This window comes from Cicer arietinum, chromosome 4, assembly GCF_000331145.2.
Source record: "Cicer arietinum cultivar CDC Frontier isolate Library 1 chromosome 4, Cicar.CDCFrontier_v2.0, whole genome shotgun sequence".
Taxonomy (NCBI): domain Eukaryota; kingdom Viridiplantae; phylum Streptophyta; class Magnoliopsida; order Fabales; family Fabaceae; genus Cicer; species Cicer arietinum.
In genome coordinates, this window is record NC_021163.2 from 43,568,563 (window position 1) to 43,592,809 (window position 24,247).

Genomic DNA, 24,247 nt, shown 5'->3' on the forward strand with positions numbered 1-24,247 from the left:
AAACTACTCTATTTGGATCTTTTGCATTCTTCACTGCAAACTCAACAAACTCCTTCGCTCCAATTTCATACTCTTTTGACAATCGATTGGCAGACATCCATTTCCTATCCATATTATACGAACTATATAAATGCAGTTACAAAAATAATAAGCTTTTGACTAGTAGAAGACATTTAATATATATATATATATATATAACAATTTCAAAACAGAACAGATCATGTGGTATGAATTTTTAATTTGATAAAAAAGAATTTAAAAATACCTGAGGCAACGTAGATGACCGCACAGTACGTAGAGGATATGAAGGTTCCCAGAGTAGAGGTGATGAAAGATGTAGAGGATATGAGGGTTCCCAACGTATATAATTATTTGAAAGATGTATTTTACAGCGCTTGTACTAAAAGCGATGTAATATGTAGTTAAATTCAATGAAAGCGCATGCATTTTACAACGCTTTTCAAAAAAGCGCTGTAATAGGTGGTTCAATTATTTTAAAGCGCATGTATTTTACAGCGCTTGTATAAAAAGTGCTGTAAAATAATACGCGAAAGCGCTTCATGTTACAGCGCTTTTTTGAAAAGCGCTGTAAAAGCCTTATAACATTATGCGCAAACGTCATATGATCCTACAACAGCGCTCTTTTTACAGCGCTTGTCAAAAAAGCGTTGTAAAAGGCTCCGTTATTTTTAAAATATGTTTACAACAGCGCTTGTGTTTAGCAAGCGCTGTAAAAGGGGCGCTGTTAAATGTCATTTTTGGCGTAGTGATATTATCATAATAATAGTAGTAACAAGTTTATTGATATTTCATTAAGTATGTCACATTGATAGACCTAAAAGATTTTTTCGATATCTAGTAAACTGATTTTTTAAACTAAATAGGCTTTTTAAAAAATATTAATTTTAACTACATAAAATAAGTTTGTATCTGATATATGAATATGTCGTAGACAACGTCATGTCGTAGACAACGTCAAAAGTTCTTGTCGGTTAATATATCTTATTTCCACCTCTAAAGACAAACAATATTTGTTGCTCATAGTATGTTAACTCTTACATTTTTTTATTTTATTTTAGTTCACGTTGTAACCTTGTTTTGAAACTATTATTTTCACTTAAATGAGATGATTTTGTTGATATAAAAAATTATATAACAGACTTTATGCACTTTTTTTTTATCAACACACTAATTTAAACATTAGTTGTAGTATATAGAACATAATAGATTGCATCAAAAGAAATCCTCCCATATTTTAGAGTTTAGTTGGATCTATACCCAATAATTAATCATATGAAGTTACATAATTATTTTATATTTAATTAAACTCTTTAAATAATTTAACTTTTAGTAAATTCGTTTTAGACATGTCAATATCCAACTAAATTCATGATGGGTATTTAAGAATTTACCTTAAAGTAGATGTAATAACAATTTAAAATATTTAATACATACAATACTATATTAAAATACAGTATTAATGGATAAATAAAACTATTTGGTACTGAAAAAAAAACTATAAAAAAAGTATTCAATATTATGTTGACTATACAAACAATAAACACTGATACCTTTTTTCAGAAAAAAATAAAATAAAATAAATACTGATACATTTCATAAAAAAAAGACTAATAGCAAATGTGGTTCCTTAACTTAATTTCTATTAATATTTTAGTCCTTTATTTTTTTTTAATTTAGTCTTTTATTTTAACTTTAAATGATAATTTGATCTTTTATGTTTTAAAATGTCAATAATTTTATCCTTTTTTTTACAAAAATTCAAAAACTTTATCAAAATTTTTAAACAAAATCCATAAAATTAATTATATTCTTCAATATAATACAAATTTCATCAAATTCATAACTTAAATCTTTAAATAAACTCATATTTTCATTCTTATGAAAATATGAGTTTATTTAAAGATTTAAGTTATGAATTTGATGAAATTTGCATTATATTGAAAATGATAATTAATTTGATGGGTTTTGTTTGAAATTTTTTATGAATTTTTTTAATTTTTGCAAAAAAAATAGGATAACATTGTTGACATTTTAAAACATAAAAGATTAAATTATCACTTAAAATTAAAGTAAAAGACTCAAATTTAAAAAATAAATAAATAAATAAATGACTAAAACATTAACTGAAATTAAATTAAGAGACCACATCGTGATGAGGAACGAAAGCCGTATGTTTTGAGCGTTGCTGGGAAAATTCATCGTGGATTTAGATCCCATCTCTCAAATTTCTATCTAAAAGATAGAGAAGGAAACACAAATGCTGAACCTCCAAAAATATATCAACATTATATATCAAAGGATGAATGGAGAGCATTTGTTTCCAAACGTTCTGACCCGGCGTTTGTCGTAAGTGATTAATTTATTAGCATTTGTGTTTTATTATTCATATTCGTAGCGTATTTTAACTTTTTACACAATTGCTATTTTTTTTTTATATAGAATATTAGTAAGGCAAATCGCGAGCGGGCAAGCAACCCAAAACACCCATACAAGAAATCACGTATGGGATATGCACGCCTTGAACAACAAATTGTAAGTAATTAAACATCACTTTTATATAATGAAGTAATTTGTATTATAAACTATAGTGTGTAACTAATTTGTATTATTTTGTTTATGATTTTAACGAATAGAGAAAAGACACCCAAGCCGATCAACCCTTGGGTCGTCATATATTGTGGAAGGAAGCGCGTGTTAATAAAGGAGTGGTTGATAATGAAAATGTCAACAAAGTTGTAGAACTTTGTGTAAGTATATTATCACTTTAATATTTTTTAATATTGTATTTTAAAAATGCTATTGAACTTATCTTTTTAATGTTACATGTATTTTAGGAAATTATTGAACAAAGTTCTGAAACTCAAGAGGGCAACAAGGATACGTGCAGGGACATTCTTGGGAAAGTGTTTAATGTCCCTGAGTATTCCGGTCGAGTGAGGGGGAAAGGATTTGGCGTAACTCCCAAAAGCTTTTTTCCTCAAGAGAAGCGCCAAAAACCTTCCAACGAGGAAGTATTAGAGAAGCTCAGAATCCTATCGGAGCAAGTGGCACTCTTGGTGAATACGAATAAAGACAAGCAACTTCCGGTTCAGCTCCAACCTGAAATACAAATGGAGAGTGAAACCGGGAGTTGCAACGTCGGTTTGAAGAGTATTCCCGAGGTAATTAATTACTTACTACTTACTTGCTTATGTAATTACTTATGTATTAAACAAACTTATATATTAACTGTACTTATGTTTTAACTATTGATGTAGGGTGTCACTACATGTGTCCTATACTTGTCCTCGCCGACTCAACGGAAGGTGGGAAAAGGAATATTGCACAATACTTCGGGAGAAGTATTGCACAATATTCCGATCCCCGCGGGCCATGTCAAAGTATCGCCTACGGTTGCTTTCGAACCAACTGCACCGTTGCCCATACCGGACAACGATGGAGATATGAAGTTCTTAAGCGACGCTATTGGCAGTTACGTGGCATGGCCCACAAACCTTGTTGCCCTCCAAAAAAAGATTCCCAAAGACAAATCAGTTACATCTCCCGAAAAGGTTTGTCACATTTATTGCCTAAGGTTTTTCATTTTTTCAGATTCAATAAACTAACATTTTACCTCATTTTTGTAGGTCCAAATAAATAAACCACCCCTACAGCCAAAAAAAGGCAGCAAACCTCAAAAATTGGAGGTTAATAGGGCTGCCAAACTACAAAGGCTGGAGGGTAATAAAGCTGCCAAACTTGCAGCAACAAAAAATCTGGATCGGGGAAAATCGGTCGCTGCTGCTGCTGCTCCTAATAAAAGTCAGCCACGCCTTGGTAAATACGGGGCGTGTCTTGACATCCAAATAAAAAGGAACATGGGCAGCAGCAACGATTCGCCCATCGTACAAATGAATAAAGACATCTTTGGAGATGAGTATATTGAATACCTCGAAAAGGAGCACATGTACGAACTTCTCGAACATAAGGAGCTGAGTGTTACTGTAATCAGCTTGTACATAAGGTAAAAAATACTTTTAATTGCATTTATTTGTAATTAATTAAATGTATTGGTAATTAATCTAGTTTAAAATTTTCATTGAAGGTTTTTGTACGAGAAGGTCGTGTGCACGAGGAAACTGTCAAATAAATACTCATTCTTGTCTCCGCATAAGATGTCGATGTTCAAACTCGATCCAGACAATGTAAAACACTACATTGTAGATATGTTTTTAAGAAATAAAGAAAGTGATAAATTGTTCTTGGCACCATATAATTCAGGGTACGTAATTTTATCTTTTTTAATTGATGAGAATTTAATTTATTAGTTGTCTATAAACAAAATTGCTTAACCAATTTTTTGTTGTTGTAGGGCACATTGGGTGCTATTTGCAATCAATGCGGTCTCTGAAGTGATATACTATTTGGATCCCGTGCACGGCGATTACACCAATCACCCCGGAATAAAGAATATGCTCGACACGTAAGTAATATTCATTTATTTCTTACATATATATATTTATATATATATATAAATATTCATGCTCTAATAATCACATTTATTCATTCGATAGTGCCTTAAAAGTTTATCGAGCTCAAAGAGGTGCTAAAGTGTCGAAGCAGAAGTCTAATAACATTACATGGATCTCAATAAAGTGCCCTCGTCAAACAAATAACATCGACTGTGGGTACTACATATTGAGATTCATGAAGGAGATTGTTGAGAAGAATAAAACTATTATCCCAGAAACGGTACGGTATTTGCATTATATGATTTTCATATATAAATTATCTATATATTTGATACTAACTTAATATAATATGTTCAATTTTTATATTGCAGTACTTTGCCAATTCCAGTCCATCATATTCTGAGGAAGATCTGATGGAATTAAAGGAAGAATGGTGTCAGTACGTGCTTGACATGAAAATTATTTGATTTTCTGGGAAATAGCTTGCTGCTGGGCAAGGGATCTGAATATTATATGGTAGCTAGTGCATATAATGTATATTCTGTTAGTTATTATATGTAAATGATCATAGGACACAATATATGAACATGCATATGGATCTGAATGTAGTTTAGGTTGTAAATTAGGTTATATATATATACGTATCTGAATGTAGGTAATTAGGTTGTAAATTAGGTTGTATATATGTATCTGAATGTAGTTACTTAGGTTGTAAATTACAGAGTTACATATATGTTAATAAAGTTACAGAGTTCTGATTTCTGTTCTACTGATTGTGTGAACTGATTGTCTATAATATGTTCTGTTCTACTGATTGTCTATAATATGTTCTGTTCTACTGATTGTCTATAATATGTTCTGTTCTACTGATTGTCTATAATATGTTCTGTTCTACTGATTGTGAAGTGATTTTGGATCAAAAATAATTTTGGGTACAAAGATAAAAGACAGCGCTTTTTAAAAAAAATGCCATAAAAAGTAAAGCGCTTTAATGGTGCACATTTTACAGCGCTTTCGTGAGAAAGCGCTGTAAAATGTACAAGAAAAGCGCTGTAAAATGCAGACCCATAATATGAAATTATGGGTGGGCATTTTACAGCGCTTTTTTGAGAAAGCGCTGTAAAATGCACACCCATATATGAAATTATGGGTGGGCATATTATAGCGCTTTTTTGAGAAAGCGCTGTAATATGCCCACCCATATATGAAATTATGGTTGGACATTTTACAGCGCTTTTTTGAGAAAGCGCTGTAAAATGCAGACCATAATATGAAATTATGGGTGTGCATTTTACAGCGCTTGTGTTAAAAAGCGCTCTAAAAGCAGACCCATAACTCATATAATGGGGTGCATATTACAGCGCTTTTTTGTGAAGAAGCGCTGTAAAATGTGCATAACAAGCGCGCGTTGTATTTAATGTTTTATAGCGCTTTTTTAAAAGCGTTGTTGTATCATTTACAGCGCTCGATTCCACAGCGCTTATTTTTTTGAAAAAGCGCTGTAAATGGCTTAAAAAAAGCGCTGTAAAATGCATTTTTTCGCGTAGTGTAAAAAAAAATGATAAAATAATCTTTGAAATTATTCAACTCTTTATATGGGTTACACGATTAATTAAATAATATTTGTAATTGTGAAAAAAAGTGTCCCCCTTATTTCTTTTTTTATGATAAAAATTTTAGGATAACGTGTGGTGTTTTAATTTAAGGTATATAATATTTTAAGGTTCATTATATATGTATAAAGAGATTTATATTTACTTTTCTTTAATGCCATTAACAAAATTCATACTCTCAACCAGCATATTCAAGATTTATCTCGTAAGAATAACACATAACAACCAGAAAGACTTTTAAATATTGGGACGTCGATTCAAATTTAAAATATTCTTTTTGTGGTTTTACTGTTAAATTCTTTATAATAATAAATAAAATAAAAAACAAAATAGAATTGTTTTTATAAAATAAAATTAATCGTAGTAATAATTTAAAATATTTAATGTACAAAGTTCTATACTAAAATATAGTATTAATAGACAATTAAAATTATTTGTACTAAAAAAAACTACAACCAGAATGTTTTTTATGAGCAAACCAGAAAATGTTAAGAATTAAAAATATTTCATACTACGTTGACTATACAAAGTAATAAAAGAATTAGTGGCCCAATATTCTTCTTTGCATTTATTACACTCTTGTATGACCACATAACTAATTAAATAATATTTGTAATTGTGGGGAAAAAAGTGTCCCCCTTCCTTTGGTTCGACATTATATATAACAAGAAATTGACCATAGATTTCAACATCATTGTATCAATTAATCTAGTGAGCAAGCAAGATGATTACCATTTCTTTAAAATTTATTTTACTAATTTGTATATTACTAACAATTCTTGTTGTTTTACAGTTTAAGAATAATAAAAGTTTTCTCATCCCTCACAAAATAATTGTATTCATTAAGAACAACATATTATTTTTAAGTTTGAATTGATTGGAAAGACAAAAATTATAATTTTGGGTACCGAGTAATACTTCCACAACAAACATACACCTTTACTTTTAAACCATCATCGTTTGGTTTAGAATCAACCATATATTTTTGTAGTTTTTCATGGATTAATGGATTTCATTACTTGGACATTTATGTTCAACCTCGAGATGAGCTCGATTGCGCAAAACAATGTCAATGGATAGTAACAGCATCAGGACCATGTAAGATTACAAAAGATTCTTCAGATTGCTATCAATGGAATCGTAATAGTGATATAGGAGACAAACAACTTGGTCATACTCTTGATGTGTAAAATGATAAATATGTTTCTCTTTGAAATTTATATAAATCAAAGAATAAAAGTAATGAAATAATATATTATAAGTTTTTTCTATAGTTAATCATCATATATATTTGGCTAAATACCATATGTGGTCTCTTAGTTAACGTTTTAGTCCTTTATTATTATTATTTTTTTATTTGGTTCTTTATTTTAATTTTAAGTGACAATTTGATATTTTATGTTTTAAAATGTCAACAACGTTATCCTTCTTTTTACAAAAATTCAAAAATTCCTCAAAGTTTTCAAACAAAACTCATAAAACTAATTATGTTCTTCAACATAATACAAATTTCATAAAATTCGTAACTCAAATATTTAAATAAACTCATATTTTTATTTCTAACAACATTAAATAAAGAATGAACTACGGGTGATATTTAGCCTATATATTTCTTAGTTTGTTTTTCTTATAGAGTCTAACTCCTTACCAGTTTACATGGTGAGGATTGTCTTTCTTTATGCATTTTGGTGTTTCTTAAACTAAACTATATATATATTAAAAAGTGATAATTCTTTAACTCCAAAAGTAAGTATAAGATGAGATATTTTGTTTAATAACTTATAATTATAAACAATAAATTTCATTAACACAATTGTTGATTATCGACATAAAATATTAATTATCAATAAAATAAAGTTTTATGTAAATCTGAAATTCGTAGTTGTAACTGTGTAATTTAATCATCGATATTTGCTTATGGATTTTTTAAAGTTTATTGTACATTCATTTGAAATTATTTAATGAAGTATCAAATAGTTTTAAAATTTTATAAAAATTTGTATAGTTAATCTACTCAATAAGAACTTTTAATTTGAAGGTTGAATTAATATAATTCATTGTTTATATTGAATTATTAATTGAAGTAATTCGTCCTTAAGTCCCAGCTCAATTGACAAATGCTGATATTATTAGGTTGAACGTCTTGTCCTTGATTCGAACTCAAGACCTCACAGTTACATGTGAGTTTTTGGTGCACTACAAAAAAATTGACTTCTAATGACAAATAAAATTTGTCACTATAAGTAGCATGTCGTAGGTAAAGGTCAAGAATAATTTATGTGACACCCAAATTCACCATCAACTTTAAAGGGTCTTGCTATGTTGGTGGACTGTCACTATATGTTTTGAGAATGACACTACATATTTTTTATTTCTACTTACTACGATGATTGTCACAAAATTAAGTAAATATAATTATATAATTAATTTCTTCCAACAATATTGTCTATCACTAAAACTTATTATTATTTATTAAATTAAATTAAATTTATTTTATTTTATCTCACTACTAATTGTAATTCTACCTTATTAATACCGTTAAATTATATTTAAATTTCAAATTTATATTTATTAACTAATTCCATTTAAACATTCAATACAATATAATTTATTTTTACTAATTCCATTAAAACATACAATAAACTATATTTTCAACTTCACAAATAAAATCTCAAGAGCTACTAAAATTAATTCTGGAAAAAAATATTATTGTGAACATTGAATTTACATAATCAAATATTGAAGTTAGGGTTTATAAGTTCTCGAGTTTTTGTTTCTTCCACCTTTTTTATTAATAAAATTTTAGATTATATATATATAAAAAACTCCTCACAACTCAACTGTTGCAAGTAATAACTTAAACGGTAGTACCGAGTGTCGAACTCAAGGATTGCGTTTTACTATCGAATTATGTTTAATTACTAAAATTGAACAAAAAATTTGCGAATTGATTGAAATAATATTTAAAATTAACAAGAGTAATAGAATTGAACTTTTATAATAAGAAAAAGGTCAGGGATGAGTTTCACTTTGAAAACAACTTTGGTTTCTAATTTGATCCTAGTTACTAAATTCCTTTATTAAATTATTATCGAATTCTCTTTATTATTCTCGCCCTAATGTCTTAGTGATAGAACATTTAATTTCAAAGTAACATCTAATTCCTTAGTGGATTTAAGATTATAATTTAGCTTTACGGTACAAGAATTCTTTTTTTAAACTGTTGTCTTTAGAACAAATTTAATTGGTTTCATGACCTGCATCTATCCTTAGGCTACAATATCATGAATTTCTCATCTCAAGCATTCGTAAAGCCCACTTCCGTTTCAAAATACGAATCGTAGAACATTTTAATGTTGATCAAGCAATAAAAAGTATTAAGCACAGAAATGAGAAAAATAATTCAATAAACTCATTCATATAACTAGAAATCGAATTAGAAAAATAAGGGTTTCATTTTGCCTCACTCATTCCTAACAAATAGGGTTTAGTTACTCATGACAGAGATACAAAAGATAGGGATTAAAGAAGAATGTAAGACCCATAATTTTAAAGTACCCTTTTATGTATTTTTGGTGTATTTTGGATTTTGGCTCGGAGGCTTTTATGCCAAAGTTAATAATATTTTGGAGTTTTATGATCAAAAAGGTATTTCTATGCCAATTAGAATTTCTCGTCGATAAATAAATTGAAATTAACTGCGGTAAATACTTTACGGTTAATTTAAGGCGTTTCGGGTGAAACGGTAATTTAATAAATATCTAGATTTTGAGATATTTGTTAAGTTATATTTATTCTATTTATATATGTTTGCTTGGAGGGAAAAAGAAAGGAAAACTAGAAGGAAGGAAAAGGAAAAGAAAATAGTATATAAAGGAAGGAAGGAAAAAGGAAGAAAGGAAAAGCAAAGGAAAGAAATAGAAAGGAAGGAAAACTTAAAATTTCCATCTCCTTCCTCAGGTTCACGTGAGCAAGAAAACCAAAAATTCCATCCTTCTCCATTTCTCGTTTTCGTTGCTTCCTTTTCTTCAAAACTAGTGACCCAAGGTTGGGTGTGAGTTAGACCAAGGTTTTCGTAACTCCACTCTTCCTCTTTGATCCGAAAACGAAGAAAAACGGTTTTGAGATCCAAACACAAACCCCTCCGTTTCTCCTAGATCCAAACCTCATTTCTCGAAGAGATAGAAGGGAAAGTTGCTCACCTCCGTGCTACGGTGCTAGTGCACTAACTTGGAAGCGGCGTTGCGAGCGGAGATTTTACCGGAATTTCTCGCGGAACCGGAAACACTCGATAAAGCTAACTTTGAGGTAAGGGCTCCTTCCAAACTTCTAGCTTGCATTAGGGACTTATCTGTAGTTGTGTGGGAAGGAATTTGTTAGGGTTAAATGTATCGATTTGGGGAAAAACCAAACTAGTGCGTTATGGGTAAAAACCTTAGAGTTAGGTTTTGTTTATAGTGATGAATGTTTCGTGGTAAATGAATTTGAATGTCATTGTGTATGATTATGGGTAAATGAAACCTGATGTTTGTTAATTGGTGTGGTTGTTGTGAATTATGGTTTGAATGTGAAAGTATGTTTGAATTTGTTTCTGTGGAATTTGAAAACCATTAGAGTTAAACGAGTATTAAAAATGGGGAATCTTTTAATACCTCGGTTTACTTAATGTGTATTTGAGGAAAATGTTTAAGTTAACTGGGCGTTGAGAATGGGGAATCTCTTAATGTCTCGGTTACTTAACTATCGTTTTTGAAAATCGTTTCGGTAAATGAGTATTAAGAATGGGGAATCTCTTAATGACTCGTTTACTGAATGTTTTGCGAGAAAATCGTTTAAGTCAAAAGTATATTAAGAATGGGGAATCTCTTAATATGACTGTTTGCTTAACGTTTTGTTTTGAAAATCATTAAGTTAAATCGGTATTAAGAACGGGGAATCTCTTAATGACTTATTTAATTAATGTTGTTTGAAAGTCGTTTAAGTTAAATGGGTATTAAAAATGGGGAATCTTTTAATATCTGCATTTGCTTAACGATTGTTGTGAATGGAGTCTGTGTATGCTCATGCATTTCATTTGGTAAATTGTGTCGACCCGTGATAGGTGACACCTTGGTAAACTGTACGGACCCGTGATAGGTTGTACGTTTGCGATTTACATTTTAGTAAATCGTGTTGACCCGTGATAGGTGACACCATGGTAACTGTACTGACCCGTGATAGGTGGTACATTTACGATTTACATTTTTGGTGAATTGTGCTGACCCGTGATAGGTGGCACCTTGGTAAACTGTACGGACCCGTGATAGGTTGTACGTTTGCGATTTATATTTTAGTAAATCGTGTTGACCCGTGATAGGTGACACCATGGTAACTGTACTGACCCGTGATAGGTGGTACATTTACGATTCCCGCTTTTTCTTTTAGTAAATCGTGTTGACCCGTGATAGGTGACACCTCGGTAAACTGTACTGACCCGTGATAGGTGGTACGTTTATGATTTACGCATTTTAGTAAATCGTGCTGACCCGTGATAGGTGGCACCTCGGTAATTGGTACTTTGGCCTGCGATAGGCGGTACAATTATGATTTACGGCCCTTCGAGGAGGGTTTTGGTTTGGAATTCCGAGTCCATGCATTTTGGCATATACGCATTGCATTAGGGTGCCTGGCACGCGAGTCATGTTTGATTTGAGTTTATGATTGAGTGATTCGAATTTTGATTTATCGTGATAACTGAGATGAAGGTGTTAAGTGCTATGTGTTGTGTATTGTGTGTGAGTATGATGGTTATCGAACCTTTGTGTGTCGTAGTAATCGCGTAGAAATTGCTAAGTGTTAAGTGGTGAACTTGATTAGGAATGACTTAGGTTAATTCATGAATTTTTGGAAAACTGATCAGGGAAATCGATTTCCCAATCGATTGGATGGGTAAACAGGGACTTGGCCAATTCACAAAATCGATTAGCCAATCGATTTTGTAAATCAGCCTTTTTAAAATCCCTTTCGAAATCGATTGCCCAATCGATTAGGCCTTAAGTCAGGGGCTCAGGAACCAATCAATCGATTTACCAATCGATTGAATTCAGCCCAGGATTCTGTTTTCATTAAGAATCCCTCACCAAATCGATTAGGAAATCGATTGGCTCGAAACCAGGGGCTCAGGAACCAATCAATCGATTTACCAATCGATTGAATTCAGCCCAGGATTCTGTTTTCATTAAAAATCTTCACCCCAATCGATTGCCCAATCGATTGGCTCAGTGAAAATCCTCATTTTTAGTTGTATGATTAATTGCTCATGAATCTATCCATGTTTTGTTTTATCATGTGTTAATTAGGAGATCGAGAACTGCATTTTACCTTCATTTTCATTGGCAATGTAATGTATGAACTTTTCGCACATTGAAAATCCTGTTAAGGTGCATGCTTAGTTAAAAAGTTGTTTTGAGCATTCAAAAACTTAATTGCTATGTGTTATCTGTTATTTTCTGGTTGGTGACCCTTTACACTATTGTGGAAATCTGGGCTTTGCCCTCAGATGAGAGTCAGGACGGCCCTACTGGTTCGTACCCTACGGACAGGGATGGAGATGGGAATGCTTGACTGCGGTTGTGTTAGGAGGATCTCACGGGGCGCGTGGAGATTACTCAGGGTGTATAGTTTTTGGTAGGATGATCAGATTAGGATGATGTATAGGGACTAGGGGTCCTTCTTTTTGGTTTGGAGTATTTTAGTTTTGGAAAACTGTACTTATACAAATATTATCAGTTTTATATCATCTTTGAATGGGTTCCATGTACCATTTGATGTTTATGTAGAAATGTTTTGGATTTGTAATTGGAGAAACTTTTCCGCTGCTTGTAAATTATAATGACTCAATTATTTATCCAAAAGCATTTCCTGATTTATTCTTTGTTCGTTTTAATTACTTTTAGAAAAAAAAAAATATACCCTCGCTTTGAAAAACGGGGTGTTACATTGTGGTATCAGAGCATAGGTTTAGTTTTCTTTGGGAGCTGTGGAACCTTGGTTATAGATTGTAGGTCGACCTATAAGTTAGGAGTTGTTATCTGATCATGTGTCGGTTTAGGTGACTTGAGTTGTCAAGTCCAATTTAATTGTGTGTTGTTAGTCGGACGTTAGTTTAGAATTATTTGAAGTAGTGTTAAAACTCTACTTGATGATGGTTCTTATAGGAAACCATGCCGCCCAGAAGGAATGACGCTCCGAGAGCCAACGCTAGGAATGACCAAATGGCGGAGGCTATGAACAACATGGCTGCTTCTGTCGCTGCACAGACCGCTGCCAAGACTCAACGGGATCTTGAAAAGAGGGGAAGAGAGATCCGTGCTGCAGAATCAAGAGGGTTGGAAGACTTCCGTCGTTACAATCCTCCTAAGTTCAAGGGGGATGAGGGTTCAGAGAAGGCGGATCAATGGATCCAAGAAGTGGAGAAAATCTTTGATATGATTAACTGCCAGGCTGGAGTGAAGGTCAGCTATGCCACGTATATGTTGCTAGGGGATGCTGAATACTGGTGGAGGAGTGCAAGGTTGTTGATGGGAGCAGCCCACGAGGAGGTGAACTGGGAATCGTTCAAAAGAAAGTTTTTAGACAAATACTTTCCGATGAGTACCAGGACTAAGTTGGGTGACGACTTTCTGAAACTTCACCAGGGGAGCCTGACTGTGGGCGAGTATGCTGCTAAATTTGAATCACTATCGAGGCATTTCAGGTTCTTCCGTGAAGAAATTGATGAACCGTTCATGTGTCATCGTTTCCAAGACGGATTGAAGTATGAGATTCAAGATTCCGTCTTACCTTTGGGAATTCAACGTTTCCAAGCGCTGGTAGAGAAATGTAGAGAAGTGGAAGATATGAAGAACAAGAGGGCTAGCCGAGTTGGGAATTTTAATTCGGGAGGCCCTAGTCGGGCGACTTATCAGAATAGGGGAAAACAAGTGGCTAAACCTTATAATCGCCCCCAGAATAACAACGGTGGACCGAGTCGCCCAGGGAACCAGAATTTCGGAAGGCAAATGGGGCAAGTGCTTCGATGTTTCCGATGTGGGAAAGAAGGACACTATGCTAGTGCTTGTACCACTAACATCCCCATCTGTCACAATTGTCAGAAGTCGGGGCACATGGCAAGGGAGTGCACGGCTCCAAAGGTGGAACCAGTGGTGAATGTAGCTAGGGCTACCCGTCCTACTGCTAGAGGACGCATTTATTGTGTGAATGCTGAAGAGGGAAATCCATCTGGTAATCTGATTCAGCGTGATTGTGAGATTGCAGGTAACACTCTAACTGCACTCTTTGATTCGGGGGCAACCCATTCCTTCATTGCTATGGACTGTGTGAATCGCTTGAAGTTATCTGTGTCTGCTTTACCTTTTGATTTGGTTGTTTCCACGCCTGCTAAGACCTTAACCGTAAATTCAGCATGTTTACATTGTCGAATGACTATTCAGAATAGGGATTTCTTGGTTAATCTAATTTGTTTACCGCTACAATCACTCGAGGTCATCCTCGGTATGGATTGGATGTCTTATCACTATGTGATCTTGGATTGTGCTCGGAAATTGGTTCTTTTCCCCGAACCAGGAGTTGTTAAGTATTTAGCTGCTAACAAACTCCGAGTGTCGCTAAGTGAAGGGACTCATGAGTTTTTGTCTCTAGCAAATGTAGAGGCAAAGATAAATGTGGAAATAGAAGATGTGATACTTGTCAACGAGTATCGGGATGTATTTCCAACGGAAATTCCAGGATTGCCACCGGTAAGAGAAGTGGAATTCTTCATTGATTTGCACCCAGGAACGGGACCCATTTCAATGGCACCTTATCGAATGTCGCCATTGGAATTAAATGAGCTCAAAGGCCAAATTGAAGACTTGTTGGAGAAGAAATTCATCAGACCAAGTGTATCACCATGGGGTGCTCCAGTTTTGCTAGTTAAGAAGAAGGACGGAAGCTCGCGCCTATGTGTGGATTATAGACAGCTCAACAAGGCAACTATCAAGAATCGTTATCCTTTGCCACGAATCGATGATTTGATGGATCAATTGAGAGGGGCCGCGATATTTTCGAAGATTGACTTGAAGTCGGGTTACCATCAGATCCGAGTAAGGGAAGGAGACATTCAGAAAACAGCTTTCAGAACCCGCTACGGACATTATGAATACCTGGTTATGCCGTTCGGAGTTACCAATGCACCGGCAATTTTCATGGACTACATGAACAGGATCTTTAATTCGTTCCTTGATAAATTCGTGGTGGTATTCATTGATGATATATTGATTTATTCAAGGACCGAAGAAGAGCATGGAGAACATTTGCGACAAGTTCTTGAGATTTTACGCGAGAAGCGATTGTATGCCAATCTGTCGAAGTGTGAATTTTGGCTAGAGAAAGTGAATTTCTTGGGACATGTGATAACCAAGGAAGGAATCGCTGTAGATCCGGCTAAGATTGAGGCGGTTCTTGCTTGGAAACAGCCTCAGACTGTCACTGACATACGAAGTTTTGTGGGACTGGCAGGGTACTACAGGAGGTTTATCGAAGGTTTTGCTAAGATTGTGGCTCCACTGACACAACTTACCAGAAAAGATCAACCGTTCGCATGGACGGAGAAGTGTGAAGAAAACTTCCAGTTACTGAAGAGGAAATTGACGACCTCACCTGTATTGGTGTTACCGCAATCAGAAGAACCCTATGAAGTTTATTGTGATGCATCCCACCAGGGGTTAGGATGTGTTCTGATGCAACACAAGAAAGCTGTGGCTTATGCCTCGAGACAATTGAAGATTCACGAAAGGAACTATCCTACTCATGATTTGGAGCTTGCCGCGGTTGTTTTTGCATTAAAGATCTGGAGGCATTATTTATATGGGTGCACGTTCACCGTGTTCAGCGACCATAAGAGCTTGAAATATTTGTTTGATCAGAAGGAGTTGAACATGCGCCAGAGACGATGGATGGAGACTCTCAAGGATTTTGATTTCACACTGCAGTACCACCCTGGGAAGGCCAATGTAGTGGCGGATGCGTTGAGCAGAAGAAGTGTATCGGTGTCTTCACTAATTATGGCTAGACAACAAGAGTTGTGGGAAGCTTTTAGAGACTTGCACTTGAACGTAGAGTTTGCACCGGGAATTTTGAAATTCGGAATGATTAAGATCTCGAGTGGATTACTTGAAGACATTGCGAATTCTCAGGATGACGTCTTAATTCAAGAGAAGAGGAATCTAATAGTACAAGGGAAGACGACTGAGTTCAAGATTGGGGCTGATAATGTTTTGCGGTGTAATGGTAGGATTTGTGTACCAGAAATTACAGATATGCGGAAAACGATTTTAGAAGAGGCGCATAAGAGTAAGCTGAGTATTCATCCTGGGGCAACAAAGATGTATCAGGATTTGAGGCAGAATTATTGGTGGCCAGGAATGAAGAAACATGTGGCGGAATATGTATCCACTTGTCTAACTTGTCAGAAAGCGAAGGTGGAACATCAGCGACCTGCTGGAATGTTGCAACCTTTAGATATACCTGAATGGAAGTGGGACAGCATTTCCATGGATTTTATAACCGGATTACCAAAGACAAGGAGGAAGAATGATTCTATATGGGTGATAGTGGACCGACTGACTAAATCTGCTCACTTTTTACCGGTAAGGACCACCTATAAGGTAGATCAGCTAACGGAGATCTACATTGCTGAAATTGTGAGGTTACACGGGGTACCATCGAGCATTGTATCAGACCGTGATCCGAAGTTCACATCGCATTTTTGGGGAGCATTGCACGAAGCGTTGGGAACGAAGCTACGATTGAGTTCAGCTTACCATCCACAAACGGACGGACAGACTGAAAGGACAAATCAGTCCTTGGAAGATCTGTTGAGAGCATGTGTTTTAGATGATAGAGGAAGTTGGGATGATGTACTTCCGTTGATTGAGTTCACTTACAACAATAGTTTCCACGCAAGTATTGGAATGGCACCATATGAGGCTTTATATGGGCGCAAGTGTCAAACGCCCTTGTGTTGGTATAAAGACGGTGAGAATATGATTGTCGGACCAGAGATGGTGCAACAGACCACAGCTAAAGTAAGGAAGATCAAGGAGAAAATGAAGACTTCACAAGATCGCCAGAAGAGTTACGCGGACAAGCGTCGCAGACTTTTGGAATTCGAACAGGGTGACCATGTATTTCTGAGAGTCACACCTACTACTGGAGTAGGTAGAGCCTTGAAATCGAAGAAGTTGACTCCGAAATTCATTGGACCATATCAGATTTCTGCACGAATTGGGCCGGTTGCTTATCGGATTGCATTACCTCCGATACTGTCCAATATCCATGACGTGTTTCATGTGTCGCAGTTGAGGAAATATCTCGCAGATCCATCTCACGTGATCGAACCAGACACAATCCAGCTAAAGGATAACCTGTCGTTCGAAGTACCACCCGTGAGAATTGATGACAGGAAGATTAAGCGGTTGAGGACCAAGGATGTTTCGTTGGTCAAGGTGATCTGGAACCCAATTACTGGAGATGCGACTTGGGAACTGGAGAGCAAGATGAGGGAACAACACCCAGAGTTATTTATCGATGCATAGTTTCGAGGACGAAACTAATTTTAGGGGGGGAGTAATGTAAGACCCATAATTTTAAAGTACCCTTTTATGTATTTTTGGTATATTTTGGATTTTGGCTCGGAGGCTTTTAAGCCAAAGTTAATAATATTTTGGAGTTTTATAATCAAAAAGATATTTCGATGCCAATTAGAATTTCTCGTCGATAAATAAATTGAATTTAACTGCGGAAAATACTTTACGGTTAATTTAAGGCGTTTCGGGTGAAAAGGTAATTTAATAAATATCTAGATTTTGAGATATTTGTTAAGTTATATTTATTTTATATATATATGTTTGCTTGGAGGGAAAAAGAAAGGAAAACTAGAAGGAAGGAAAAGGAAAAGAAAATAGTATATAAAGGAAGGAAGGAAAAAGGAAGAAAGGAAAAACAAAGGAAAGAAAAAGAAAGGAAGGAAAATTTCAAAACTTCATCTTCTTCCTCTAACCGTGACCCATTTTTCTCCTTTCTCCCATTTTCGTTTTCGTCGCTTTCTTTTCTTCAAAACTAGTAACCCAAGGTTGGGGGAGAGTTAGATCAAGGTTTTTGCAACTCCACTCTTCCTCTTTGATTCGAAAACGAAGAAATACGGTTTTTTTAACTGCGGAAAATCCTTTACGGAGAATTTAAGGCGTTTCGGGTGAAACGGTAATTTAATAAATATCTAGATTTTGAGATATTTGTTAAGTTATATTTATTATATTTATATATGTTTGTTTGGAGGGAAAAAGAAAGGAAAACTAGAAGGAAGGAAAAGGAAAAGAAAATAGTATATAAAGGAAGGAAGGAAAAAGGAAGAAAGGAAAAGCAAAGGAAAGAAATAGAAAGGAGGGAAAATTGAATTTTCCATCTTCTTCCTCTGCACTCACGTGAGCTTTAACCAAAAATCCATCCTTTCTCCATTTTTCGTTTTCGTTGCTTCCTTTTCTTCAAAGCTAGTGACCCAAGGTTGGGTGTGAGTTAGATCAAGGTTTTCGCAACTCCACTCTTCCTCTTTGATTCGAAAACGAAGAAAAACGGTTTTGAGATCCAAACACAAACCCCTCTGTTTCTTCTAGATCCAAACCTCATTTCTCGAAGAGATAGAAGGGAAAGTTGCTCACCACCACGCTACGGTGCTAGTGAACTAATTTGGAAGCGGCGTTGCGAGCGGAGATTTTACCGGAATTACTCGCGGTACCGGAAACGCGCGTTAAAGCTAACGTTGAGGTAAGGGCTCCTTCCAAACTTCTAGCTTGCATTAGGGACTTATCTGTAGTTGTGTGGGAAGGAATTTGTTAGGGTTAAATGTATCGATTTGGGGAAAAACGAAACTAGTGCGTTATGGGTAAAAACCTTAGAGTTAGGTTTTGTTTATAGTGATGAATGTTTCGTGGTAAATGAAATTTGATGTATCTGGGTGTTATGTTGCGTGATTTGTGTTCGGTATATTCGGTGTGTTCGTACTTGATGTTTGTTAATTGGTGTGGTTGTTGTGAATTATGGTTTGAATGTGAAAGTATGTTTGAATTTGTTTCTGTGGAATTTGAAAACCATTAGAGTTAAACGAGTATTAAAAATGGGGAATCTTTTAATACCTCGGTTTACTTAATGTGTATTTGAGGAAAATGTTTAAGTTAACTGGGCGTTGAGAATGGGGAATCTCTTAATGTCTCGGTTACTTAACTATCGTTTTTGAAAATCGTTTCGGTAAATGAGTATTAAGAATGGGGAATCTCTTAATGACTCGTTTACTGAATGTTTTGCGAGAAAATCGTTTAAGTCAAAAGTATATTAAGAATGGGGAATCTCTTAATATGACTGTTTGCTTAACGTTTTGTTTTGAAAATCATTAAGTTAAATCGGTATTAAGAACGGGGAATCTCTTAATGACTTATTTAATTAATGTTGTTTGAAAGTCGTTTAAGTTAAATGGGTATTAAAAATGGGGAATCTTTTAATATCTGCATTTGCTTAACGATTGTTGTGAATGGAGTCTGTGTATGCTCATGCATTTCATTTGGTAAATTGTGTCGACCCGTGATAGGTGACACCTTGGTAAACTGTACTGACCCGTGATAGGTGGTACGTTTACGATTTACTTTTTGGTAAATCGTGTTGACCCGTGATAGGTGACACCTCGGTAAACTGTACTGACCCGTGATAGGTTGTACGTTTACGATTTACTATTTAGTAATTCGTGTTGACCCGTGATAGGTGACACCTTGGTAAACTGTACTGACCCGTGATAGGTGGTACGTTTACGATTTACTTTTTGGTAAATCGTGTTGACCCGTGATAGGTGACACCTCGGTAAACTGTACTGACCCGTGATAGGTGGTACATTTACGATTTACGTTTTTGGTGAATTGTGCTGACCCGTGATAGGTGGCACCTTGGTAAATTGTACGGACCCGTGATAGGTTGTACGTTTGCGATTTATATTTTAGTAAATCGTGTTGACCCGTGATAGGTGACACTTCGGTAAACTGTACTGACCCGTGATAGGTGGTACATTTACGATTTACATTTTTGGTGGATTGTGCTGACCCGTGATAGGTGGCACCTAGGTAAACAGTACTGGTCTGTGATAGGCGGTACGTTTACGATTCCCGCTTTTTCTTTTAGTAAATCGTGTTGACCCGTGATAGGTGACACCATGGTAACTGTACTGACCCGTGATAGGTGGTACATTTACGATTTACATTTTTGGTGGATTGTGCTGACCCGTGATAGGTGGCACCTAGGTAAACAGTACTGGTCTGTGATAGGCGGTACGTTTACGATTCCCGCTTTTTCTTTTAGTAAATCGTGTTGACCCGTGATAGGTGACACCATGGTAACTGTACTGACCCGTGATAGGTGGTACATTTACGATTTCCGCTTTTTCTTTTAGTAAATCGTGTTGACCCGTGATAGGTGACACCATGGTAACTGTACTGACCCGTGATAGGTGGTACATTTACGATTCCCGCTTTTTCTTTTAGTAAATCGTGTTGACCCGTGATAGGTGACACCTCGGTAAACTGTACTGACCCGTGATAGGTGGTACGTTTATGATTTACGCATTTTAGTAAATCGTGCTGACCCGTGATAGGTGGCACCTCGGTAATTGGTACTTTGGCCTGCGATAGGCGGTACAATTATGATTTACGGCCCTTCGAGGAGGGTTTTGGTTTGGAATTCCGAGTCCATGCATTTTGGCATATACGCATTGCATTAGGGTGCCTGGCACGCGAGTCATGTTTGATTTGAGTTTATGATTGAGTGATTCGAATTTTGATTTATCGTGATAACTGAGATGAAGGTGTTAAGTGTTATGTGTTGTTTATTGTGTGTAAGTATGATGGTTATCGAACCTTCGTGTGTCGTAGTAATCGCGTAGGAATTGCTAAGTGTTAGGTTGTGGACTTGATTAGGAATGACTTAGGTTAATTCATGAATTTTTGGAAAACTGATCAGGGAAATCGATTTCCCAATCGATTGGATGGGTAAACAGGGACTTGGCCAATTCACAAAATCGATTAGCCAATCGATTTCGAAAACAATTTTCAAAGGAATCAGTTAAGAAATCGATTGCCCAATCGATTAGGCCTTAAGTCAGGGGCTCAGGAACCAATCAATCGATTTACCAATCGATTGAATTCAGCCCAGGATTCTGTTTTCATTAAGAATCCCTCACCAAATCGATTAGGAAATCGATTGGCTCGAAACCAGGGGCTCAGGAACCAATCAATCGATTTACCAATCGATTGAATTCAGCCCAGGTTTCTGTTTCCATTAAAAATCTTCACCCCAATCGATTGCCCAATCGATTGGCTCAGTGAAAATCCTCATTTTTAGTTGTATGATTAATTGCTCATGAATCTATCCATGTTTTGTTTTATCATGTGTTAATTAGGAGATCGAGAACTGCATTTTACCTTCATTTTCATTGGCAATGTAATGTATGAACTTTTCGCACATTGAAAATCCTGTTAAGGTGCATGCTTAGTTAAAAAGTTGTTTTGAGCATTCAAAAACTTAATTGCTATGTGTTATCTGTTATTTTCTGGTTGGTGACCCTTTACACTATTGTGGAAATCCGGGCTTTGCCCTCAGATGAGAGTCAGGACGGCCCTACTGGTTCGTACCCTACGGACAGGGATGGAGATGGGAATGCTTGACTGCGGTTGTGTTAGGAGGATCTCACGGGGCGCGTGGAGATTACTCAGGGTGTATAGTTTTTGGTAGGATGATCAGATTAGGATGATGTATAGGGACTAGGGGTCCTTCTTTTTGGTTTGGAGTATTTTAGTTTTGGAAAACTGTACTTATACAAATATTATCAGTTTTATATCATCTTTGAATGGGTTCCATGTACCATTTGATGTTTATGTAGAAATGTTTTGGATTTGTAATTGGAGAAACTTTTCCGCTGCCTGTAAATTATAATAACTCAATTATTTATCCAAAAGCATTTCCTGATTTATTTCTTTGTTCGTTTTAATTACTTTTAAAAAAAAAAAAATATACCCTCGCTTTGAAAAACGGGGTGTTACAAAGAACTACAAGAAGGATTCATGAATGACTCTTGATAAAACTCCTTCAATGGTGTTAAGAACAATCGTATGTGAGTTTCTCTGTTAGGGCACAAGTCTCTCAACTTCCCAATAGCCAAAAAGATACCTAAAAAGTGAGAAAACGTGTTTTAATGTGTTATGTTGCATGCTGTGCGCTCCAGGCACATTGCGGTGTATAAGAGACAAATTGTACAGGTAGAAATGCGCCCCAGGCGCAGGCTACACGCTTCAGGCGCAAAGCCTCTTCAGTCTGGAGTTTAGTGTATTGTTATCCTTATTCGAGTTCGAAGTTGGTTCCGGTGTCTTCATGAAAGTTGTAGCTATGGATCTTAGATTTCATTTGCACTTGGTCTGACTCTAATTGAACATCTACAACTCCAGATATTGTTGAAATACTTCACATAGGTCATGTTGATTTCTCACCAAAATTAAGCACTGCACTAAAACAAAGAAACTACAAAATATCTCTACTTAATCAAGGAAATAAGAACATATAAACATTTCATTAAATCCAATAACTAAAATCAACAAAATATGCATACGATGAAGAATTATCAATTATATATATATATATATTAAAAAAAAATCTCACAACTCTTATCATTATGCTCATTAGATTGTAGCTTTCATCTACCTTCTTAAATCAATATAACAAATGTAAGTCAAACAAATTAGGCAAAAGATTGAGATTTGAGGAAGAGTAAAAATCTAATTAGTATACGCATAAGGAAAAATCCGTAGGCCTTTCCACAAAAACTCAAATTACATTTGATAAAGAGAAATAAACACATTAGAGTACAAGAAAAACAATTTTCACTCAAAATAAAAGCTCATTACGAGTTTCAACTTTAATCATGAGCAACAAAGTTTAACTTTTGTAGACTAGCAAATTGAAACACTAATTAAATGCAAGTTACCAATGGAGAAATAATAAATAAATGCATGTTACTTGCACTCCTAGCGTTTTTCTCATTAACAAAGCAAAAATGATATGAAAAGTTATAAACCTCATCTTCATAGACAACAAAATAGTACTCCTTATTATACTTCACCATGCTTCTCAAGAAAATAGTTTAAAATTCATACACTTAACATTCTCAACAGAGTATCAATTCAGATACCTTTAAAGTGCCATCAAGGGATGCACCGACAAAGGTAGATGGATCCTAGGGGTTAAATGTCACTTTCATCACATAACGTGAGTGTCCTTTAAAAGTTTCATTACAAGGTCAACTTTTCTTCCAATTCCACAACTTCAAGACTTGGTCATCAGAAGCTAGCTAAAAAGGATGAACAACCAAACTTCTAATATAATCTTTATGTCTCTCAAATTCTGTTATTTTTTTTCCATTTTTTCATAATTGTAGACACAAATATATTTGTTCCGTTATATTTTCCATTATTTTATAATTGTAGACAAAAATATATTTTTTATCAAGTACTGCAATAACCCAATTTTCTTGAGCAATGAACTTTGCTGATCTGGCTGCAAGATAAATAGAAAAAAGTGAGAAACAAAACAAACATAAAAAAGTTTGATAACACAGTTGTTATATTGTGACATTTATCTGGAAGTTCACTAATTTTTAAAGACTTGTCTTCAGTATGTCATATTACCAAAATAAATGTCAAAAATAAAAACCAAAGTCTTATAAATTATACAACAATATGAAGAAAACATAGACTAATATTGATGCAGAAATTTAACTACCTTTGTTTGGTAGTTCCAAATAGAAATAGTTCCTGAGTACAAACTCAGTAGAACCTTGTTATACGCAGTTTTTGATCTCGACTGTTAATCTTATATCTGGTTGTTTAGATAGAAAATTATGTCTTTTGAGTTTAATCGAACCCGCCCATTGATTCGAAATGGCTAAATGTGATCAATTACAACGTTCTACTCTACGTGTAAAAAAATCCAAGTTCAAATTCCACCTTGAAATATCATTTTAAATAATAAATCTTGAACAAAAACAAGCATGGTCCATAT

At 34.9% G+C, this 24,247-nt stretch overlaps 1 protein-coding gene across 1 annotated transcript in view; it reads left to right on the top strand.

The window, feature by feature from the left end:
• The window catches only part of LOC140920070 (uncharacterized), a 29,088-nt gene extending 6,570 nt beyond the window's left edge, over positions 1 to 22,518 (top strand). The window contains exons 2-5 of the mRNA XM_073367383.1: positions 3,279 to 3,572; positions 3,648 to 4,024; positions 4,106 to 4,282; positions 22,419 to 22,518. Coding sequence (XP_073223484.1) covers positions 3,279 to 3,572; positions 3,648 to 4,024; positions 4,106 to 4,282; positions 22,419 to 22,518 — 948 coding nt within the window. The remainder of the gene's footprint in view (positions 1 to 3,278; positions 3,573 to 3,647; positions 4,025 to 4,105; positions 4,283 to 22,418) is intronic.
• Positions 22,519 to 24,247: the final 1,729 nt, after the last annotated feature.